The sequence below is a fragment of the Ptychodera flava genome, chromosome 12 (genome assembly GCF_041260155.1).
Source record: "Ptychodera flava strain L36383 chromosome 12, AS_Pfla_20210202, whole genome shotgun sequence".
NCBI classification, from domain to species: Eukaryota; Metazoa; Hemichordata; class Enteropneusta; family Ptychoderidae; genus Ptychodera; species Ptychodera flava.
The window spans coordinates 5,766,294-5,790,701 of NC_091939.1; the positions used below are offsets into that span (position 1 = coordinate 5,766,294).

The following is a 24,408-nucleotide window of genomic DNA, read 5'->3' on the forward strand; positions in this document are numbered from 1 at the left end:
AATTTGACGGAAACATGATTTTGTGGAATCGATAATAACACACTGGCTACGGTTAGAAAGATATCAGCGGAACCAATTAAGCGCATTTCCTGAAACACCAAGAAGGTCTGACAGCCGACTTAATAAAATATTATGATTAACGGTATCGAACGCTGCAGAAAGATCAAGTAAAACCAAAAATACATCATGTTTTGCATCAAGTGCTAACAATTTGTCATTAGTAACCTTTAAGAGAGCAATCTCTGTGCTGTGACCAGCTTTGTACGCGGATTGTAACGGATCACTCGGGCAATGACTAGCAATATGATTGGTCAGCCTAGTAGCAACTATGCGTTCTAATACCTTTGTATGTGAAACGAGCATTTGACAGTTGAAAGTTATATTTTGTTTTTGATTTGATTCACTGGTTTATCGTAAGCGGTAGTGTAAATTCGAGAAACCGCAAACATTTCAGTATTGTTGCTGGCGCAATAAAACTTGGAACACCGAAGTCCATATACTGTACATAGGGAATATCACAGTCGCTCGAGAGCTATTCAGCTCTGGGACTATTCGCCCCATAGACGAGTACTAGTGTAAAGCGAGTTTCTCGCTTATGTACACTCGTCTATGGGTCGAATAGTCCCAGAGCTGATTAGCTCTCGAGCGACTGTGGAAATATCCCTATATAGGCCTATATCGGCAAGTGATTAGCCGACAGCAGTATCGCTATGCACAGGCGCTTGGCACATTTCTGGGATAATAATTGTATTTAATATGTAGAACGTCTATACGACTTGATTACTTAATATACAAATTTTGTTTTGATGTCTCCATCAGTGTTTACATCGGCAACTCGAAGTTTGCCCATCTTCTTGGTCTTTGCCACCCCTCTTTATCAGTAGTGTAATCCGGTTCACAAGGTCAAAGTTTATGTAAAAATCACGTGTGTTTTCCAATCTGTTCCAGACGAAAGTGAAATTCTGCCTTCGCTCGTCGACTTCAAACAGTACAACACTGCGCTTTGCTTGTTAGAATGGCTTCCTTGCGGGACAAAGTAGCGTTAATCACAGGTAAGCACGAATCCCTGAAGGTAGCCACATAACACAGTGACGTATAGAATGTATGTACACTGTACAGTGTGTTTACAGTGTGTGCACGCGGCGCTCAGTCGCAGTCGCCGGTAGTCACTTGCGTGCAACTTGAAAGGTTTGCGGCACAAGGTGCCATGCCAGGGGCCCTGGGGGCTAATGTGCAGCATCTCGGAAGTAAGGTGGGGGGGGGGGCGTGAAGGGTCATTTTTCTGATTTTAGCGCCATTGTTTTAAGCAGCCCGAGTCAAGACAAATATTTTGGGTGTGAATGATTACATAGCAAGCCCTGGGGTCCTGAGCTGCTCTCTGAGTTGCCACGCTGACGACCACTTTGGTCACTATCAATTAATTCGAAATGTTTCCTTCAGATCTTTTTCAGATCTTTTCTCTTGCCTTTGTAGCCCTGTGTGCAGATCACAGGCGCTCCTTAGCTGGATAGTCTGCTAAGTAGATCGATTTTCGGATCGATCTATTGATCCCGTAGTCGATATGCCCGCCACTGCAACCTAAATACTCACAAGGTGTGAAACACAATCACTCAAAAAACACGCGATTCGGGTTTTCAACTGGCCGTGCGCTCACACAAAACATTCAGAACTACACTACCATATACCTAGTTGGATCACAAATTTAACCATCTCTTTGAAAATCACGCCGATGAACGTGTTACTCGCATCATCTTTAAGAAATCGGCCGTGTTTTGAGACCAAGCGTAGTGAAATGTGGCCTGCAGAACGATTCTACCATATGATGTAATTTATTCCACTACTGATTGGCTAATCAACGGCCCAAACAAAGGTCATGGCGAGACGTCACTGGTTAAGTATAGTTGTACCAATCAGCAGTAGAAAAAATTACGTCATATGGTAGAATCGTTCTGCAGACCGCATTTCACCGCGCTTGGTCTCAAAACACGGCCGATTTCTTCAAGATGACGCGAGTAACACATTCATCAGCGTGATTTTTGAGGAGATGGTTAAATTTGTGATCCAACTAGGTATATGGGAGTGTCGTTCTGAATGTTTTGTGTGAGCGCACGGCCAGTTGAAAACCCGGATCGCGTGTTTTTTGAGTGATTGTGTTGCACACCTTGTGAGTATTTAGGTTGCAGTGGCGGGCATATCGACTACGGGATCGATAAATCGAACCAAAAATCGATCTACTTAGCAGACTACCCAGCTAAGGAGTGCCTGTGGTGCAGATGCAGATCCGAATGTTTGGTCATACGGCCACTTATTGGAGGCGTAGCCGTCACATTTAACCCCGTATTTAACATTCAGGACACGAGCGTAAAGTTGGCGTCATACTCATACTCATCCTCAGCCTCAGGGGTCACGCGAAAATGAGGATGAGGATGACGCTACAGCGTCAGCTTCACCGGCGTCAGATCCGATTATTCCCGAATGCGTCTGATGGAATTGTAAGTGTAAAAACGACTTTAAAAATGTGCTCCAAGTTTCATATCACTGTAAATGTTAACCAAAACACAGTTGGGTTTGTATTTAATGATATTTAATAAACTCTCTGCTTCTCACGATGTAGTTACAACGCAACATTCTTAGCCCTTAATTTCAATTTAAAGTTCAAAGGTGGCGTTGACTTTTCAGGCCTCAAGTTAAAGTTCTACAAGTTAATTGTTTTATATATCCTCTGAATAATTAGGGCTTTCATATCGCCTCTCATAGTGGCGATTTTTACAAATTTCGGACCATGTATATACCTTTTTGCACCAATTTTTGGAAAATCTTAACGCAAGAGTTGAGAGGATACCAACAAACACATCCACGGATTCATGGACTGAAAATTACGAACATTTCCAAAAAAACTAGCCTGTATGAGATATTCTAACGATTAAAAATTATTACTTGCAAACGTTTTTTTACGATCAAAAGAAAGTTGAGAAAGAATGGAGTTGTTATTTTCTTAAGTTATGAGCGAATTTTATCATTTATCCGTCATTGGGTAGCGTAACTTCGGCAATCTTCGGATACGACGCTGAAGCTGACACTGAGCAGCGTCATTTTCAGCGTCAGCTAGAAAGGTCACCTGAGGCTGAGGATGAGGATGAGTATGACGCCAACTTTACGCTCGTATTCAGGACAGCATGCATAGGTCAAAGGTCCCCAATATCTGAGTATCTCAGCATACCGCCATGGTCTCAGTATGTTCAAGGACGGGTTCAAGGAGCCAGAAGCGAGACCTCTATATGCGAAGCATAGCAGATTCATATATTCCAGAGTGCTTGTGCTCATCCAATCACATCACATGATCCAGTTTGTATTGTTGTAATGATGCATCTCGGTTTGTGGGCATAGAGGTAACAAGCGATGGCCTATTGGCCAATGCAGCTCCTGCTGTGTTAATATGCTGAGAATAACTAATTTGTGACACATGTGTTGATGGAGGTGGAAATTTTTGAAAGCTCATTTCAGTGCCTGACAAAAATGGCAAAAAAGCAGCAAAAATACACTGTTGAAGATTTCATCATTATTTGAGATAATCCCTAACAGCATTTCAACCATAAGACAAGTAGTTTTTTGAGAAACAAATTCTTTGACCAAAAATGGCAAAAATCGCCCCCTCCAAAAAAAAATTATTGCAGATCTCATCACAGTTTCAATACATTTTATTTAGATAAACCCTAGGAACGTGCATACTAAATATCAAAGCCATCAGACAAGCTTACAGTTTTTGAAAAACATTTTTTGACCAAAAATGGCACAAATTGTCAAGAAAATACAAAAATTGCAGATTTCATCACTATTTCAATACATTGTAATTAAGACAACCCCTACGAACCTGTATACCAAATATCAAAGCTATCAGAAGAGCAGTTTTTGAAAAACATTTTTGACCAAAATGGCGAAAATTGCCCAGAAATACAAAATTCCAGATTTCATCATGTTTTCAATATGTCATATTTAATTCATCTGTAGGAACCTGTATACCAAATTTCAAGCTGTCAGACAAGTGGTTTTGGAATATAAATAAATTCTTGACCAAAAATGAAAAAATTGACTTAAAAATACAAATACAAATTTGCAAATTTCCTAGGGACCTATATCCCAAATATCAAAGCTATCTGACGTGTAGTTTTGAAGAAGATTTTTAAAGATTTTTTTACCAAAATTACAAAAATGGCCTTTAAAATACAAATTTGCAAATTTCTGCACAATTTGAACAAATCTGAAACAAATCTGAAATAGATCATCCCTTGGGACCTATATCCCAAATATCAAAGCTAACTGACCTACAGTTTTCGTTTGAAAAAGATTTTTAAAGATTTTTTGACAAAAATTGACAAAAAATTGCCTTAAAAATACAAATATGCAAATTTTGCCACAATTTGAACAAACGTAACTGTGGTCTCAGAACTACTTATCAAATTTCAAAGCAATCAGAAATATGGTTTCAGAGAAGGCAATTGTTGAAGGACAACAATGATGGACGACTACGGTAGCAAATCACCCATCTTCGCTTGCCAAGGCCTGCTGTTCGGGCAGCTGGATGCTTCCCGAAATCAGGCCTTGGCCGATCGAGCCCACAGATCGTGGTTTTTAAAGCGCCACCACACGATTGTATCAGACCTGTAACTAGCCAATCAGCGATCGCTGTCGTTGTTTACATTTCATTTCTTATTCTTCCCGTACGCATTCAAAGCGAGAGTGTAAATTTGTAACACTGTCTTGCAGCTTAGCTAAAGTATTTACTTTGGCGAAACATGGTTTACAAATGTACCTCGATCCAACACGATCGTCAAGTCCTCCGCAAACTTTGTTTAGAATGCCAAGTAAGTGACTGGGAAACGTTGATGTGAAGATTGTTTGTTGATCTACGTCGCAGTTGCACACTCTGCACTTTGCCGGCGGCATCTCGGATTTCTCTGTTTATGTGACGCGTGCTGTGATCGGTCCGCCTGATTTTCAAGTTCTATCAGATTTCCTTCACACACTATATCAGCGTGATCACGCACGGCGTAGTTAGTGGAAGACTCCTGTCTGGCTAACGAGCCATGCGAGCGGACGATGCAAATCACCCTATTTGATACGCTCCTAATAATCCTTTTTTTTGTATGCATGAAGTTTGGTGAAATGATAATTTTTAAAAAGGTGCATACAGAAGCTTCTCTGCCCACTCCAACCCTTAACCCTTTTCCTGCCGAGCGCCCTTGTCCGTTATCCTCCCAAGTCAGTAGAAAACCGCCCCATAATATGTGCCTGCAAAAGATTGGCTCTCCTGCATGTTATCCTGCCAGGCATTTTGGCAGAAATCGCCCATTTTCAGGGTTGTTTTAGCCGTACTTATACGTGTTAGACTTCTATAATTTCTACATGCCCGTAGACAGGGGAAGTAGCTCAAGGGTTACTGCAGAAAAAAATTGAGGTCACCGGCTTTGTTTGCCCCTGGGAGTGCGTCATTTTATTGCCGTTTCATGTTTATTTTTTCGGAAATAAACTCCTTCAGTATTACGCACGTCCGCTAGGCACAAACATCACCTCACTCGTCTGTTAGTCAGAGACCCTGAGGGTCGTGCTAGGGGTGCAGCAGCACCGGCAAACCTGTCCTGTTTCCCCAGGGTAGGGTCAATTGAATACGTACCTTCAACAACTTGGCAGTGTAGCAAAAAAACTACGTTTTTGCCGTTGTATTAACGACATGGCTGAGCCATTGAAGCACAGCTCGACGTAGTTTAGCCAGCTCAGTTGGGAGTTGGTTTACGAGTGTTACCGTTCATTACTGACTTAATCGAGTGGTCCTCAGTCAGGTACGGGTTTGTACCGACATGGATTGGGCTGCAGCTAACCAGTGATAACCAGTCACTACACCCAAGTCTTCAGTTCACTTTTGCGATGCACGGGTGCAACGCAATATGCTTCCATTGTTCTAGCCATCGACGTGTCCACATGCCTGGCAGCCATATTGTACTGCTAGCTGGTTTGCATAACAAAAGCAGTCCCTGCTAAATGGAGGCGGTATCCCCGTAGCAGACTACACATTGACCTTATTGACCTTATGAATTCTCTGTACGCAAACAGCGTACGTAGTTACCAATGCGTCGGCAAGAGGATACGTTGCCTGCAAACCAGAGCCAATACTTCGACGATGGAATAAATAAAAAATCCAAAGCTACGTCCATTGAATGGCACGGCCAAGGCGGTGAAGGACGTTGCCTGGCTTGAACTTGCAGAGCTGAAGCCCAGCTTAGTACGTCGGACACCAGTTTGTAATGGTATTTCCGAGTCGTTCATATCCGTTCCATCGGAGGAACAAGTCGAGCCGTCCCGTCAAAAATACGTTCTCATTTTCAGTCACGCACAACTGAATAAGTGACTTTCGTCTCGCACCATCGGCACCATCTGCCAAGTCGTTTACAAGAGGTAGCCTTCTAGATTAGCATTGCCGAGTTGGTCAAGTTCGGCAGCAATCTCTATAGTGCCAGGCAGCCAAGTACGTCCAACTCCGCCAGAAAACGCCACCATGCTATCCTGCCAATCCGCTAAAAAGCGGTAAAAAAAAACCCCAGCCCCCCTCGGGTGTGGGGGACTGGCGGACAGGTTTCTGCACCTTTCCCTGTCTGTCGACTCCCTGCGAACCCATTTCGAGGGGAAAAGGCGTTCCTTGTCAGAAAACCTCTCCTCGGATGACCCCTAAACGCACAGGGGATAGCAAAACGTAGTGCCGTCGACTTGGCAGGAAAGGGGGTACCCAAAAAGGGCCCGATTTCCACCGGGTTGGGAGAATAACGGTCACCAGTGCTTAGATTCTGGCTACACCGAATTTCAAGCGGATTTTCACCGACTTGGCAGGAAAAGGGTTAAACCTGGAATCCTTCATTTGAGGGTGCTCTCTATGCCTCAACCAATCATGATAGCCATTTTTTAGCCACTAACATCCAGTATCTGGTGATTGGGTGGTACAGGGGAATCTCAGGGTGTTGAATGCTATCTCCACCAATGGGTTTTCTTGTCTATTGTATTGGATATGCATGTCTTGGAAAAGTTAGTGAATATTCCTGTTGTGGTCATTATCATGGTTGTAAAACTTTGGTGCATAGGAAGGATAATGCATCAGTAGATTGCAACTTGGCAGTTTTTTTTGCTCTATTGATGGTGGTTTGTAAGAGATGCACTGATTACTCATAAACAATGGTAAAAATTGTGAAAAAGGAATCAACACTTCAGAAAAATTGAGAATCATATAAAATTCCAAAAGAACCTTTTCAAGATGTGGTATTGATAGTTGTGTAGCCAGGCTTATCTTTGAATCTTCTTTGAACCGAAATGATATACAGTAAACAACACACTATCCTGAACAAATATAACAATGTTAAACTTGAAAGCAATAAAATCAGTGATGCAGTGCAGGAATTTTTCATGTAATCGAAACTAACATTTGTGTATCCAAGAGATAGAAAAAGCTTTTGTAAACTTTTTTAAAACTTCAATAAAAGGTATTTCGCACTTGTAAGACAAATTTCTGCCAACTATGACAATCATACACCAGTCTTTTATATGCTGTGTTTTATTTTTTGCCCCAGGTGCAAGTTCTGGTATAGGTGCCGGAACTGCCACACACTTTGCATCACTAGGTTGCTACCTTACGTTGTGCGGACGAAATCAGGAAAACTTGGAGAAAACTGGTAAACAGTGTGAAGCTAATGGACTACCAAAGGACAAGGTAATGTCAGTCTTACAAAAAAATCAGCATTTGAATCTTAGTTATCAGACTCTCAGTTTCAGCATTATTTGTGTCTCCAGTCATTGTATTAGCTACTACAAGTTTGGTTTGCTTACAGATCCTACTGATACAAGGGGATCTTTCCAAAGAAGAGGACTGCAAAGCTGCAGTGGAGAAAACCATCGAATATTATGGTCGTCTAGATTCTCTGGTGAGTCTATTGTTACGTAGCCAACATGGTCAATGACTTGCTGTATGCTTGAAGTCCCCAGGATATCACGGCTGTCAAGTCAAGACTGTCCAGTGCACCGTCAATAGTTTTATCCCCCTAACCACAGTGGTTTCTTCCAAATCAGTTGTTATCAATGTTGAATGTGGCCCTCTTTGTAGGGAATTTAGGTTGAACAGCTTAGAAGACATTTATTTTTCAGCAACTTGCTACAAATTTTGAGAGAATGTTTAAAAAATACTAGATACTAGACTTTCTTTGAATTTGTATTTCTCAAGATGCCAGATAGACTGGAAGATCCGTCGCTTGAGGTTGCCTTCTATTACCCCCCCCCTCACATAAGAAGAGGGGAGTGTAGGGAGCATCCTCTAGATACGGATCTTTCAGTCTAGATGCCGTAGTGCATTTTACACCCACAGACATTGTGTTGGCAAGCTGAAAAGTTAGTGTTTAAACATGCTTTGGAGAGTAAAACGCGAACTTACATTTTACAAACAAAACGAATTTGTCTCTGTAATATACTTGTAGATCATATTATGGTCTCGTACACATGAGCAGAAGGGAACATTGTTTTGCCAGAAATTCTCCCAGCTAAACTTTGTGTTGAAGAAGTCAATTCGAAAGACCAATCTGGCCAAGAGGGACTGATCAAGGAAAAGCATTGTCTTACTAAAATGCTTATTACTCATTCATTTGTTTTCTTTAAAGATAAACAGCGCTGGTATGATAGCAAAAGGAAGCATAGAAACAACATCCCTTGAGCAGTTTGACACTGTTATGAACATCAATGTGAGATCTATGTTCCACATTACAATGCTAGCTGTACCTCATCTTATAAAGACCAAAGGTTGGATATTTTTATTCTGAGTCATTGTGCTACAATCAAGATTTCTAGCAGTGGACATAACAGTTGATGTAATTTTGATAAACCCTTTCACCACCGTGGTTTAACCCATTGTTACCCATGGTTATTTTGAACCATTTAACAGAAATTTGGGGGTGAACAGGTTAAACTATCAGACATCATGGCACAGCACTTATTTACTATACATATGTCATTGATGCTACATTCATGCTGGCGTAACTTGCAAGTAACCATCTCCAGTAAAATCTATTATTATTATTATTCAAGATCTCATGATTCTGTGTATCGCACTCCCATTTATTCTAGTCATATGACTTGTCCAAAATAGCATGTGCATTGCCAGAATGTCATTTCATTTCTCTCCAGGCATCTGACTCTAGGGTTATTTGAAAACTGTATATTTTATGTGTTCTAGATCTACTGTATACCGTATTTACTGATGATTCGTTCGCTCATTATCCTGGTATCACTTGATTCAAATTTCCTGGCACAAAGTGTTAACATATAACCTTGAACTTGAGGAGTTTGTACATTAGATACCTGTCCATAGCTCTCAACATGGATTTGGATAACCATTTCAGTATATCCCTCAGTATATCAGTTTTTATGTAGCTATATGTCCACTTTGTAATTTTATTTAAAGTTGACCATGTTTTCTGCTAAATCGTAACAATCCACAGGTATATGATAAATTCAAAGTAATATTTAAACTTCATTCGAAATTCAAGGCAATAGATTAAAAAACAAGCTTGATAACTTTTGTAAAGTATATGAATATGATCATAACAAGAAGTTGTGAAGATATTACTGCAAAATGATACAACATTTTGTGTGCATGTTTTTATTTTCACTTGCATTTATAACCATATGCATGCTGAGTCCATTTGCCATTCCAATCAGTGACAAAAGAGATCGGTTAGTGTGTTTGAAAACTCACTTTTCAGAATGGGAGAGTAAATATACTCACAGACTGATAATGAAACTTCATCAGTGGTCATGACTGAGACTAAGTGCAATTAAAAACCTTTTATTGATATATTTCCATTTCCAACTCTTGATTGTTGTACAGGTTCAATCGTCAATGTATCCAGCGTGAACGGCATGCGGTCGGTGAGTCTAGCTCTATGTCAATGATGTTTTAGATACCGTAGATTTCAGAAATATTCGATTTAGAAGACATAGAAGAGTAGTCTTTGGGACAATACTGATATCTCTCATATTGATAATCTTAAATTCAGGGAAAGGAAAGAGGGAACTAGTCTGTCATCAGGACAAAGTCAAAGAGTGCAATTTTTGTCATTACTTCATCTTTTTAGATTTCTGAGTTTGTAGCCATTCAACTATTACCGGGGTATGATTCCATTAGGACAGTGATCTTTCACTGAGTGCATGTGATCAGTAATTGTTTAAAAATTAACTGCTGAAAATCTGTCATAAATTTTCTCAGCGAAGTAACTGCTCTCTGAAATCTAAAACAAACTGTCACACAGAAGGTGCTTTGTGTGGAATGCAATGATTGCAAAACCTTTTTTTGAGATCCAATATGTTGAAAATCAAAGTGAAGGGATTTGCACGTTTTCTTCATCTTCTCATGAGTCAAAGAAGTTTTTCTCATTATTATTTTTTTAAATCAATATTTCTTTTATATTTTATTACAATAAATTAGGGTATTATTTTATTTATGTGTGTGTGTGTCTAGATTGCTGTTGGGTGGACAATAGCTGGTAACATCGATCACATAAAGAGTTCTGTCTGCCCACTTACCAACGGCAAATCTAGACCAAGGCATTCCAAATTAATCAACTTCCCCACAAACAATAAATTAATGAATATATACTCTTAACAAATTGGTGCATTCCTCTCTGGTTGGCCCTTGCCTTCTGGAGGAGCAAAACTCAAGACCTCAGCTCTACCTCTGATTATAATACGATTGTTTGAAATTCATTATCTCCACCCAGTAACTTGTCTGCAAAGATCATGAGCATGTTTACAGTTGTCACTACCTGCCATTTTGAATTTGAGACCGCTTTGATTTGCATTTTCATGTTGAGACGTTCTATAATTGTTCTATTCCAGTTTGCTGGTGTATTGGTTTACAACATGTCAAAGGCTGCAGTAGACCAGTTCACCAACTGTATAGCAATTGGTGAGTAGACCAATACAGTAACTGTATAGCAATTGGTGAGTAGACCAATTCAGTAACTGTATAGCAATTGGTGAGTAGACCAATTCAGTAACTGTATAGCAATTGGTGAGTAGACCAATTCAGTAACTGTATAGCAATTGGTGAGTAGACCAATTCAGTAACTGTATAGCAATTGGTGAGTAGACCAATTCAGTAACTGTATAGCAATTGGTGAGTAGACCAATTCAGTAACTGTATAGCAATTGGTGAGTAGACCAATACAGTAACTGTATAGCAATTGGTGAGTAGACCAATACAGTAACTGTATAGCAATTGGTGAGTAGACCAATTCAGTAACTGTATAGCAATTGGTGAGTAGACCAATTCAGTAATCTCATAGCAATTGGTGAGTAGACCAATTCAGTAACTGTATAGCAATTGGTAAGTAGACCAATTCAGTAACTGTATAGCAATTGGTGAGTAGACCAATTCAGTAACTGTATAGCAATTGGTGAGTAGACCAATTCAGTAACTGTATAGCAATTGGTGAGTAGACCAATTCAGTAACTGTATAGCAATTGGTGAGTAGACCAATTCAGTAACTGTATAGCAATTGGTAAGTAGACCAATTCAGTAACTGTATAGCAATTGGTGAGTAGACCAATTCAGTAACTGTATAGCAATTGGTGAGTAGACCAATTCAGTAACTGTATAGCAATTGGTGAGTAGACCAATTCAGTAACTGTATAGCAATTGGTGAGTAGACCAATACAGTAACTGTATAGCAATTGGTGAGTAGACCAATTCAGTAACTGTATAGCAATTGTTGAGTAGACCAATACAGTAACTGTATAGCAATTGGTGAGTAGACCAATTCAGTAACTGTATAGCAATTGGTGAGTAGACCAATTCAGTAACTGTATAGCAATTGGTGAGTAGACCAATTCAGTAACTGTATAGCAATTGGTGAGTAGACCAATTCAGTAACTGTATAGCAATTGGTGAGTAGACCAATACAGTAACTGTATAGCAATTGGTGAGTAGACCAATTCAGTAACTGTATAGCAATTGGTGAGTAGACCAATACAGTAACTGTATAGCAATTGGTGAGTAGACCAATTCAGTAACTGTATAGCAATTGGTGAGTAGACCAATTCAGTAACTGTATAGCAATTGGTGAGTAGACCAATTCAGTAACTGTATAGCAATTGGTGAGTAGACCAATACAGTAACTGTATAGCAATTGGTGAGTAGACCAATTCAGTAACTGTATAGCAATTGGTGAGTAGACCAATTCAGTAACTGTATAGCAATTGGTGAGTAGACCAATTCAGTAACTGTATAGCAATTGGTGAGTAGACCAATTCAGTAACTGTATAGCAATTGGTGAGTAGACCAATACAGTAACTGTATAGCAATTGGTGAGTAGACCAATTCAGTAACTGTATAGCAATTGGTGAGTAGACCAATCAGTAACTGTATAGCAATTGGTGAGTAGACCAATTCAGTAACTGTATAGCAATTGGTGAGTAGACCAATTCAGTAACTGTATAGCAATTGGTGAGTATATTCAGTAACTGTATAGCAATTGGTGAGTAGACCAATTCAGTAACTGTATAGCAATCGGTGAGTAGACCAATTCAGTAACTGTATAGCAATTGGTGAGTAGACCAATACAGTAACTGTATAGCAATTGGTGAGTAGACCAATTCAGTAACTGTATAGCAATTGGTGAGTAGACCAATTCAGTAACTGTATAGCAATTGGTGAGTAGACCAATTCAGTAACTGTATAGCAATTGGTGAGTAGACCAATTCAGTAACTGTATAGCAATTGGTGAGTAGACCAATTCAGTAACTGTATAGCAATTGGTGAGTAGACCAATTCAGTAACTGTATAGCAATTGGTGAGTAGACCAATTCAGTAACTGTATAGCAATCGGTGAGTAGACCAATTCAGTAACTGTATAGCAATCGGTGAGTAGACCAATTCAGTAACTGTATAGCATTGGTGAGTAGACCAATTCAGTAACTGTATAGCAATCGGTGAGTAGACCAATTCAGTAACTGTATAGCAATCCGGTGAGTAGACCAATTCAGTAACTGTATAGCAATCGGTGAGTAGACCAATTCAGTAACTGTATAGCAATCGGTGAGTAGACCAATTCAGTAACTGTATAGCAATCGGTGAGTAGACCAATTCAGTTACCATTTAGCATTGTGTGTAATTCACTCAGAGGGTGGGATTCAATATTTTTGATCCTACAGAAACTGATTTATACACATGCACCCTTAGTCTGGCAGAGACCCTGCGATTCGCGTTCTTCCCTGTTGGAACACGCGCGCGCCCTTCAGAGACGCGACGCGAATCCCAGGGTCTGGACGTTCTTGCAAGCGACCGGTCGGATTTCTGCCTGATCCGGGTACTTTGTAGAACTCCACGCATCCGTTAATCAAAAAAAAATGTCAAGTACCATAGCCAAATAAAATGAAAAATAAAAACATACTGCGTATATAAGTCTACCAGCTACTAGTAAAAATTTTCTCCGCCCAGCTAGATAGGTGTTTCTTTTGACGACACTACCCTTATGAATATTCATATACTTGCAAAAACCGACAGTCGCTGTATCTGGCAGCGCGTGCTCACAGCTAGCACAGCGTAGCCTTCGAATGCAGGCCCATCGTGGGCGCACACAAAACAAGGCACAGCGACTGTGGAGAGTCTAATGCACCCTGTGAGATTTGTATCAGTAATGTATCAGTTATCTCTGTTGCCAAGTTTTTTTCACAAAGTAGAAACAGGAAAAGAACCAAAATAGGAAACTCTTCTACTGCTTACTACCGTTGATGGTTTGTCTCTCATAGTGTTGTTAACTGCAAGGGATCAACTGTAACATCTTACCTGAGGGTAGAGTGTGCATTTACGGAAAGACATTGGAACTCTCAAAATTTTACCTGTACAATATTTCTGATCTATCACTTTTAGGCTCATTTAAAGGTCTTCGAGTAAGAAATGTTTTTACCATCTTAAATTTTTGTAAAATTGAAAAGTTTTTTTTTCGCCACAAAGTTAACACAGGGATTGCAGCCATTTTGAATTTTAAATATCAGTAAATGTCTAGCAATTTGTTTCTCTAGCACTAAACGCACAGTACAATAAATTACCCACAATGCTGTTTGATTTGTACCAACAACATTAGTTTTCTTATAACTTTTTCAGTTCTGCATAAAAGCAATAATGTGAAGTCTCATGATAATTGATTAATTATATTTTTTAATAGTACGTGGAAATATTGTAGTATAAATTTCAAAGAAACTGTTAAATAACCATAAAAGTCACATTCTGCAGGTACTACAAATGTTACAGTTTCGGGAAGCAAGTTATGACCAACTGAAGGGGTCATTCTCTGAAAAAAGTTAGCATGTAAATTTCTTTTGTCTTTTCTATTCGGAAAAAATCAATATCCTTTTGTTTCATAAAAGAGGTGCAACTAGTCTCCCTACTTTCCATCACTTTATTCTGTATGGCTGGGGACACAATCAGTGGAAAATTTACAAAAATCTCATCTCCTCTCTCAATCAAGCACAATTTTCTTAATTTTTTAAAATGGCAATTGAGAAGAAGGTGTTTTTAAAAGTACTAGTCCAGGAATTTGTCTACACATGGGAGACATGGTATACTTTACATGGGAATCTACATTGGTACAAATCATGATGTATTATGGAAAATCTCTAGTACTGTGAATCGTTACTCAATGGCCCCTGATTTTTATTCTTGAATTGTTAAAAGTATGGTTGGAAGTTTCATGGAGGACAGTTTGTGCAAAATTTCAAGTCTTGCACTTTTGAGGCTCTTACTATCTTAACCCTTTGAGTGCTGTAATATTTCCCACCAAAATTTAAAGGCAACATTTTACCAATTTTTATTAATTTTATGTAATTTTTTTAAATAATTTTGGATCAAACGTACATCACATTTCATTGGCTGTAGTTTTTCATCAAAATTTTGGCAAAAATCTGCAAAAATTTGACTGGGATACATTTTACGAAGGTGACAAAAATTGACTTTGGCGCTAAAAGGGTTAATGATTCCAGCTTGAATAAATGTCGTTCTTTATTTTTATGGTTTCAGAACTTGCCTCAAAACAAGTCAGAGTAAATTCTGTCAAGTAAGTAATCTACATTTGCATGCCATAATGATACCCTCAATAGGTAAAGAGATATATGTTGTAACGATTTCATGCTTTTGTGAATATTTGACCTAACAGTCAGAATATCATGTTTCCTGTAATACTTGTCGGTAGTAAGTACCTTTACAAAGTATACCCCAAACAATTACCAGACACATTAAAACAAACATTTGACACAAAATGAATACTTTCGATTAGAATCCCCTCTATCACAAAAATTGTTTCAGTATGTAGAGCTGCCTCCCCTGTACACCCCGTTGCATCCACTTACTTTTTTCCAATCTATAGAGTATTGTGATTGGCCAAAGGATGGTCACATGACCATCTTAATAGTTGAAGGACAACCTTTGGACTATTTGAACTTACCATGCCATCAGTGATGATATTGCCAAATATTTTGTGTTTGCAGTCCAGGTGTGATCGTAACGGAGATCCACAGACGTGGTGGAATGAATGATGAGGACTATAATAAGGTGAGAACACCTTTGTGTCTTTGAACTTTTGATTAGAATGTTACTACTCTCAATGAGGAAAGCCCATCAGAATAGCCCTGCATGTCAGCTGACCTTTGACCTTATCAGTGAGTGAAGAGACTTATATACAGTGAGGTGTTTATCCCACCAGAACTATGACTAATTTGCTATAGAAATGAGCTATGTTAGTGTATATCCCCTTGACATCAGTTTAGATATTTGGATTTTGATTAGAAAAGTCATTTACATTTGTTATGCACAGTAAAATTCCTTTTTGAAATTACATTGATGTCGGTAGCTTCACAGTAAATTTCAAAACTTTACTTTTGCTTCCGTAATCTTAAGCGTTTTACCAAGTAGAAATCCACCATAATAACAATATGGTCGACGACCACTCCCCCCCCCCACCCTAGACTTTTATGACTCCTTTAGGTGTCATAATGGTATTTTCAGGTACGGAGAATGCCACTTCGACATATAAAGAGCCTGTCATATGTAGTAACCTCATTGCATTATAATCATTTAGTGAAGACCCGGAGACTAAGCTGTCTCTCGTTTCTGATCTCGCAGTTCTTGGAACACTGCAAGACTACCCATGCTCTTGGTCGTCCAGGACAAGTTGACGAGGTTGCCAAGGCAATTGCATTCCTTGCATCCGATGATTCCTCGTTCATCACTGCGGCACAGCTACCGATCGATGGAGGAAGGCACGCACTATGTCCACGATAAGAGAATCAATAGTTTTGACAGCAAAAGTTCCATCTTTGACTGTGTGAAAAATAAGTCACAAACTGAGATAGGCAGAGTCATTCACCTGAAAACAAAAAGTGGTATTTGAAATGAGAGGCTAGTGAATATGCAGCTCTAACTCCCAATGATTGGGGATTATGTAGTCCAAGTAAAGTCTGTTATATGGATAGGTTCAAAGAAATTGATGTGGAAAATATTGTCAAAGATATTTAGTCGCTAATCATGGACATAGGTTTTTAAAGCAATAAACTTGAATGTTGATTACTGAAGTGTTAGATTACGTACCAATTTTTTGGCACCAGGATGCTTTATTAAGCAGCTTAGGGTGGCAATGCAATCAATCATGTCTGTGTGTTTGTATGTGTGTCTGAGTAGGTCTGTATGTGTATGTACTTGAAAAATGTCTTTGCTGTTAATCAAAATATGAGTTGTTTATTGTAAGAAAGGTGTAGGTGTAATGCTATTGATAACAGAAATGCGTGCTATCAGTTCATGTCAATACAGCTTCAAAGCAACAGTAACTGTATCATTTTACATTTTTTTTCAATATTTTTCTTTGGTGTCTAATCCACTGGTTCTTGTTATATTCCTGTACCATGTTAAAAATCCCAAAATATTTGGTTCGTCGACACAGTGTGTGATCTTAAGTGTTATATTGTTGACAATGGAATTCAAGTCTGTACCTGAGTTTGATTACCAACACTGATTGTGCAGGATGCACATAGACAGTAATGTTCACAAGCAGAATAATGGGTATTTTAATATGTTGTAGGAAGAAGAACTAGAAACCTAAGCTGACATATGCAACAAAAACCTGAAAAAGCTTAAGGTAGAATGCACCTAGGAGACAGATGGTCGGACTCTCAAATATCTACGCTTCTTACTGATGTACCATTTGTTGGGGCTCATCTTAGCTCTTGGGAACAGAAAAACTTTCACTGGCTTAGTTCTTAGCTACTATAGACTATAGTCCAGGGCTCGAAATATTACCTGTCTGCCTGTCCCGGACAAGTGAAATTTGGCATGGGACAAGTAGTTTTGAAAAGTACTTGTCCAAGTGGACAGGTAGGTTTTTTCAGCCTGCAACCAGTATTTCAACCTATTGACTACAGCAAATATTCATAAGTTTAAATTTATATAACAGCGTTTCCGTTACAATTTCTTAACCTGCATACGATTTTACGCAACTTGGTTTTTATTTGCGTAAAATGTATCAACAACGCGTACGGTGTCGATGGGAATCGGTATCTGAAGTGAGTTGTTTCCTTTAATGCGCATGCTCTATTAACAAAACACAATAACGTGGGGGGGGCTTCAAGGTATAGTAGCTGAACACTTGCAATGCCGTGATGCATGTCTCGTATATGATCGTTGAGCAGCCTAATGACTTTATGTTCAAAGAAAATACTTTCTGACAATGAAATTAGTGTTTTCAAAGGGCCAACAAAAAGCAGATACTGATCAAAGTCCAGCGGGACCTCTCAAGATGCAACCCTACAGAGCACAGTCGTTTGGAGAGCTATTCAGCGCTTGGTCTATTCGCCCCATAGACGAGTGTGCAGAAGCGAGAAATACCCCAAGTCTGGAAATGAAATGGCTATTTCGTATAGGGATTGTGCCACCATGTCATCTTCGACGTTCGATTTTACCGTGAAAAGTAGCAAGTTCATCTATCATGTAACCGTCGACCGTTCCCTAGCATTCTCAAAATTCATACCTGGTACTTGATTTGCTTCACAAACGCTCGTTTCGTGTGATTTTCGGCCGAATTCGACGGACACGTCGCTAAAACATAAGCGTGAGCAACATTCCGGTCACCTCACAGTGGACGTTGGGCACCTCCACTTTACTGACGTTAGCGCCGCGTACCCATGAGGGGTGACTGGAAGGTTGTTCATGCCTTATGTTTTGGCGACGTGTCTTCTGAACTCGGCCGAAAATCACACGAAAATTCATACCTGATACTTCATCTGCTTACAAAATGCTCATTTTCTGTGATTTTCGGCCGAGTTCGAGATAAACCTGGCCAAAACATAAGCATGAGCAACATTCCAGTCATCCCTCATGGGTAGGCGGCGCCAACGTCAGTAAAGTGGAGGGACCCAAGAGGTGACCGGAATGTTGCTCACCCCCAGGTTTTGGCGAGGTGTCCGTCGAATTTGGCCGAAAATTACACGAAACGAGCGTTTTTGAATCAGATAAAGTATCAGGTATGAAATTTTAGAATGATAGGGAGCTATCGACGGTTGCATGATAGATGAACGTGTTAATTTTCACAGTGAAATCGGACACGGAATGTGACATGGCGTGGTTTTTATAGCCATTCTGTTTCCAGACTTGGGGTATTTCTCGCTTCTGCACACTCGTCTATGGGGCGAATAGTCCCAGCGCTGAATAGCTCTCCAAACGACTGTGCTACAGAGTGTAAATCCTGACCGGTAAACACTTTCCAAATAACATGCGACCTAATGACCATGATTAACTGTATTGTGTTACCAACAACGTAGACTCGATGGATTCTCAAATTTTTTGCATCTGTAGTGTCATTGTCTGTACAGAACTGATTGACATGGTGCTTTGAGATGATGAAATAAAATGTTTCATAAAGAGTTGCTGTCACCGAAAGTCTAAAATGTTGCAATATCATGATAAATGTCACTTGCAAGCAGGTGCACTACCGTGCATAAGCATATGTTCTATTTTTGTCCTGCATTGAACCACGTTGACTTGAGGCAATGTAGTGCGAACCAAGTATGTCCGTGTCATGGGGCGGCATTTCTCAATGCGTATTAGATTACACAGTCATGATTTTTTTTGCGTATTTCAGATGATTTTGCGTAAAATACGCAGGATTTTGCGTTAACGGAAACGCTGTTACAGTATATACCTTTTACAATTTTGAAAATCATTATTTGGATATTTACCTGTCAGAAAAAAGTAAAAGAAAATTCGATAATATCTAATCACTGTTTACAGGAGGCAGCCGTATTGATTTATCTAAGGTCATGTCTCAAATCTCTTAAATTGGGAGATTCTCAGAGCTATCTCGACACCGCTGTTACGCCAGTTGCATAGGATACAGGCATGAGTTTGTTGAATTGAATTGAAACTAGTATAGTTTCTTAGAATAAATTATGCCATTTTGGACAGGTACTTTTCTCACTGGGACAGGTACTTTTTAGCTCCCATAGCCATATGTATATATGGCAATGGAAGCTATTCTTATAGGCTAGGGAAATGTCTGTATGTATGTATGTCTGTATGTCTGTACGTCTGTATGTCTGTATGTCTGTATGTCTGTCCGTCAACATCAAAAACTCCAAAACCGCTGCACATTTCATCTTGATATTTGGTGTGTACATGGATGATGGGCTGTAGATGAGATTTTGTTCAAATGAAGTTGTCATTGCCAAAAATATGCAAATTAAGTGAAAAAATGTAAAAACAGTCAAAATTGAAAATCTCAATAACCACTGAGCAGATTACATAAAAAATTAGCATGTAAGTACTTTGGGCTGACCTGAAATAATTGTGCTTTTTTTGATTTTTTGATATTGTTGAAAATATACAAATTAGTGCCAAAAAAGGCGTTTTTGGTAAAAAATCTTCTTCTTCATGAACCGCTGGTCAGACAGCTTTGATATTTGGTATACAGGTCCCTAGGGATAACCCAAATTGGATTTGTTCAAATTATGATGAAATATGCAAATCTGTATTTTTAAGGAATTTTTTTGTCATTTTTGGTCAAAAATTTATTTCATCAAAACCGCTCGTCTGACAGCTTTGATATTTGGTATACAGGTCCCTAGGGATAACCCAATTTGGATTTGTTCAAATTGTGATGAAATATGCAAATCTGTATTTTTAAGGAATTTTTTGTCATTTTTGGTCAAAAATTTATTTCATCAAAACCGCTCGTCTGACAGTTTTGATATTTGGTATACAGGTTCCTACAGATAAACTTAATATGATATATAGAATATATGATGAAATCTGCAATTTTGTATTTTTGGTGCAATTTTTGACATTTTTGGTAAAAAAATGTGTTTCTCAAAAACTACTTGTCTGATGCCTTTGATATTTGGTATACAGGTTCCTGGGGGTTCTCCTAGTGTGATATAGTGAAATTTGATGAAATCTTCAATTTTTGTATTTTTGGGTCAATTTTTGCCATTTTTGGTCAAAATATTTGTTTCTCAAAAGTTACTCATTTGATAGCTTTGATATTTTGTATACATTTTTATACATAATTATGATGAAATCATCAATTTTGTATATTTGCAGCTAATGTTGCCATTTTAGGTCAGGCCATCCTGAAATGAGCTTTCAAAGATCTCAACCATCTTCATCAATACATATGTCACAAAAAGTTGCTCTCTACATAACACAGCAGAGCTCTGTCGACTATTGGGTCGCTTGTTTTTTTCAAAACCGCTGGTCAGACAGCTTTAATATTTGGTTAACAGGTCCCTAGGATGACCTTAGTGAGATGATTTCATACAGTCAGGAAATACTTAATTTTGTATCCATGTCTATAGTAGCTTCAGGGACATTGGCCCTATGTTTAAGATAATGTTGTGATTCAGTAAGCATTTGAAATGGTAAACTGTATTTGGTGTTGAAATGCGGTAAAAAATAATGAGAAAACATAGCTGAGGTGATTTTAGCAGGTTTGGTTTCCAACAAATATATTCAAAGTTTTTTTCAATGTTAAAGAGTGATGGAGGGGGGGGGGGGGGGGTCCTGGCAGATTTTGAAAAAAATCCAAACAAATGTCAATAAAAAAATCAGCCACAGAAGGTTTGTCAAAAAGAAAAGGTGGGATAGTGGGAAAAAAAGAATGTACAGTGTATCGGATAAAAAAGATGTTCCTCATCAATCTTCCAGACAACCCCTTTTATCAAATGGTACACCCCTGATGTATTTTTGTGTGCCATAAACATGCAGTGTATTTTAGTTTAAGATGTCAATCAAGTTAGGTAAGGATTTGAAAGGAATAGTCAAGTTCACCACAGTTTAAATTTATCCCTTGTGTCATCATCCTTGTGTAATTGGTTAAGTCTGTAAATTGTTCCAGATGTGGATGCACCAGCTGTTCTGGAAGAAAGAAATGTTTACTTTTCCCTTTAGGGTTTCCGAGTTAATGATTGCATGTTGAAATCTTTCCATGTATCTGGTGCATGGGCAAAATGTAAATATTTGTTGCATGTTATGTATTTCAGTCTATGTCAAATATTGTAAATGAAAAATCAAGAACAGTTTGCTGTGTGCTTGTAAAAGATAACATGTATGTCAATTAAATTATATAAATAATTAAATATTAAATATTAAATTAAATTATGTCAATTAAATATTAAAACTGCCTTGCAGTTTGATTGTCTTAAAAATTATCACAGAAGTAGAAAATGAAAAGAAACTAATCAAATTGCTGTAACATATTCACCCTCAGTGTCTGTAGGCCTATACTTAACTATTTTATCATTACATTCAGCTTTTTGTTATATCTTTATCACTCTCCATGGGCCAAGGCACACTTGGGGTCAATGTCATCACTCTGTGCCAGTCTGTGAATGTCAGTCTGTCTGTATTTAGGCCCATGTTTCATACAATTGGTGGTTTGTTTTGATAATATATTTGGTATATAGGGATAACCTAGCAATACAATTTTTTTGACAAAATGTGACATGACTTCGGTGACCTTTGACCTCAAATATACATATTTGTCCATAACTCAGTAACCACAAGTGCTACACCCTTCATGTATAGTATGATGGGACACCTTATGATGCCACATATTGTACCTCATTAATTATGTGCATATCTAATTTTGAGCAAGCCAATAGAGCCAGAGGTCTGATTTTTGATATATAGGGATAACTATAGGAGAGAATTTTTTTTGACAAATGTAATGTGACCTCGGTGACCTTTGACCTCAAATATACATATTTGTCCATAACTCAGTAACCACAAGTGCTACACCCTTCATATCTGGTATGATTGGACACCTTATGATGCCACATATTGTAGCTCATTAATTATGCACATATCTCATTCTGAGCAAGCCAATAGAGCTGGATGTCTGATTTTTGGTATATAGGGATAACTATAGGAGAGAAATTTTTTGACCAAATGTCATATGACCTTGATGACCTTTTACCTAAAATATATGTTTATGTCAATAAATAAGCAACCACAAGTGCTATGTCCTTTGTATTTAGTAGGATGGGAGACCTTATGACAACACACGCTTTACCCCATTAATTTTGCACACATCTAATTCTGGGCAAGCGAATAGAGCTAGAGGTCTGATTTTTTGGCATATAGGGATTAATTAGCAATATAATTTTTTTTTCAAAATGTCATGTAACCTCAATGACCTTTGACCTTGATTATACATATATATATGCATATCTCAGTAACCACAAGTTCTATACCCTCCAATTTTGATAGGATATTAGACCTTAAGATGTCACATCTTGTACCTCATTTATTATGCGCATATGTATTTCTTGGCTGGCCAATACTGCTAGAGGTCTGATCTTTTTTCCCGATTTAGAACCATAACTTAGACATGCCTCATGTGTTTCAAATTGGGAACAACGACATAGACCTATTTGCCCATAGATCTCAACATATACACTCCAGTGATACTTCTTAATGACCACATTTCCCTGCCCCATCAAGACTAATACTCCTATTACAAGTGGGGACTGTCATTGTCAATGACTTGTTTAGTTAATGGTTGTATCACAGTATACGATATTTCTAATTCTGTATTTTTTCCATGTTATATTCTGAATAATACATTAAACATATTTCACTGTCTCCAGTACATTACATTTAAGTATTTTCACTTCATGCACTTTATCCCTTTCACACATGTTCAAATATCTGACCAGAGACCAAAACACTAAATAGTCCAGGATGGGAGCTACAGTGTCATTGACGCTATTTTTATTGTACTTGCCACAGTGGACAGGTGGTTGAAAAAAAGTATTTCGAGCCCTGTAGTCTGTAGAAGCTATTGGGATGGGTATCTCTCCGGCGTCTGGCGTCAATCTGTATGTATGTATGTATGTATGTGTGTATGTCCGTTTGTGAGGCGTCCTTCCACTCAAATATCTTGAGAACCGCAGTACTTACTGATTTGATATTTGTTGTGTAGATGAAGAATATGATTTTGAGAAATATTTTTATAATTATTTGATATTGTTGAAAATATGCAAATTAGTGCCAGAAAAGGCATTTTTGGTAAAAAATCTTCTTCTTCATAACCGCTGGTCAGACAGCTTTGTTATTTGGTATACAGGTCCCTAGGGATAACCCAACATAGATTTGTTCAAATTTTGATGAAATATGAAAATCTGTATTTTTAAGGATTTTTTTTGTCATTTTTGCTAAAAACTTTATTTCATCAAAACCGCTTGTCTGACAGCTTTGATATTTGATATACAGGTTCCTACAGATCAGCTAAATATGATATATTGAATATATGATGAAATCTGCAATTTTGTATTTTTGGTGCAATTTTTGCCATTTTTGGTCAAAAAATGTGTTACTCAAAAATTACTTGTCTGATGCCTTTGATATTTGGTATACAGGTTCCTAGGGGTTGTCTTAGTGTGATATATTGAAATTGGATGAAATCTTCAATTTTTGTATTTTTGGGTTAATTTTTGCCATTTTTGGTCAAAACATTTGTTCCTCAAAAGTTACTCATCTGATAGCTTTGATATTTGGTATACAGGTTCCTAGGCTTTATCTTAATGTAATGTATGGAAGTTATGACGAAATCTTCAATTTTGTATTTTTGCAGCTAATTTTGCCATTTTTGGTCAGGCCATCCTGAAATGAGCTATCAAAGATATCCTCCTTCTTCATCAATACATGTGTCACAAAAAGTTATTCTCTACATAACACAGCAGAACTCTGTCGACTGTTGGGTCGCTTGTTTTTTCAAAACCGCTGGTCAGACAGCTTTAATATTTGGTTTACATGTCCCCAGGATGACCTTAGTGAGATAATTT

General features: G+C 38.3%; 1 protein-coding gene across 1 annotated transcript; it reads left to right on the forward strand.

Moving 5' to 3' along the window:
* Window positions 1-894: 894 nt before the first annotated feature.
* Window positions 895-16,650, forward strand: LOC139144815 (3-oxoacyl-[acyl-carrier-protein] reductase FabG-like). The gene is made up of 9 exons (XM_070715604.1): window positions 895-1,052; window positions 7,611-7,750; window positions 7,869-7,961; window positions 8,688-8,826; window positions 9,914-9,954; window positions 10,921-10,990; window positions 15,101-15,137; window positions 15,568-15,631; window positions 16,202-16,650. The coding sequence occupies exons 1-9, from the start codon at window positions 1,016-1,018 to the stop codon at window positions 16,358-16,360; spliced, it is 780 nt and encodes a 259-aa protein (XP_070571705.1). The 5' UTR covers window positions 895-1,015; the 3' UTR covers window positions 16,361-16,650.
* The last annotated feature ends 7,758 nt before the right edge of the window (window positions 16,651-24,408 follow it).

Coding starts and splice junctions, on each gene's coding strand:
- LOC139144815 (XM_070715604.1), top strand. CDS start 1,016: ATGGCTTCCTTGCGGGACAAAGTAGCGTTAATCACAG. Junction 7,751..7,868: donor ATGGACTACCAAAGGACAAG/GTAATGTCAGTC, acceptor GTTTGCTTACAG/ATCCTACTGATACAAGGGGA. Junction 15,138..15,567: donor GTCAGAGTAAATTCTGTCAA/GTAAGTAATCTA, acceptor TTGTGTTTGCAG/TCCAGGTGTGATCGTAACGG.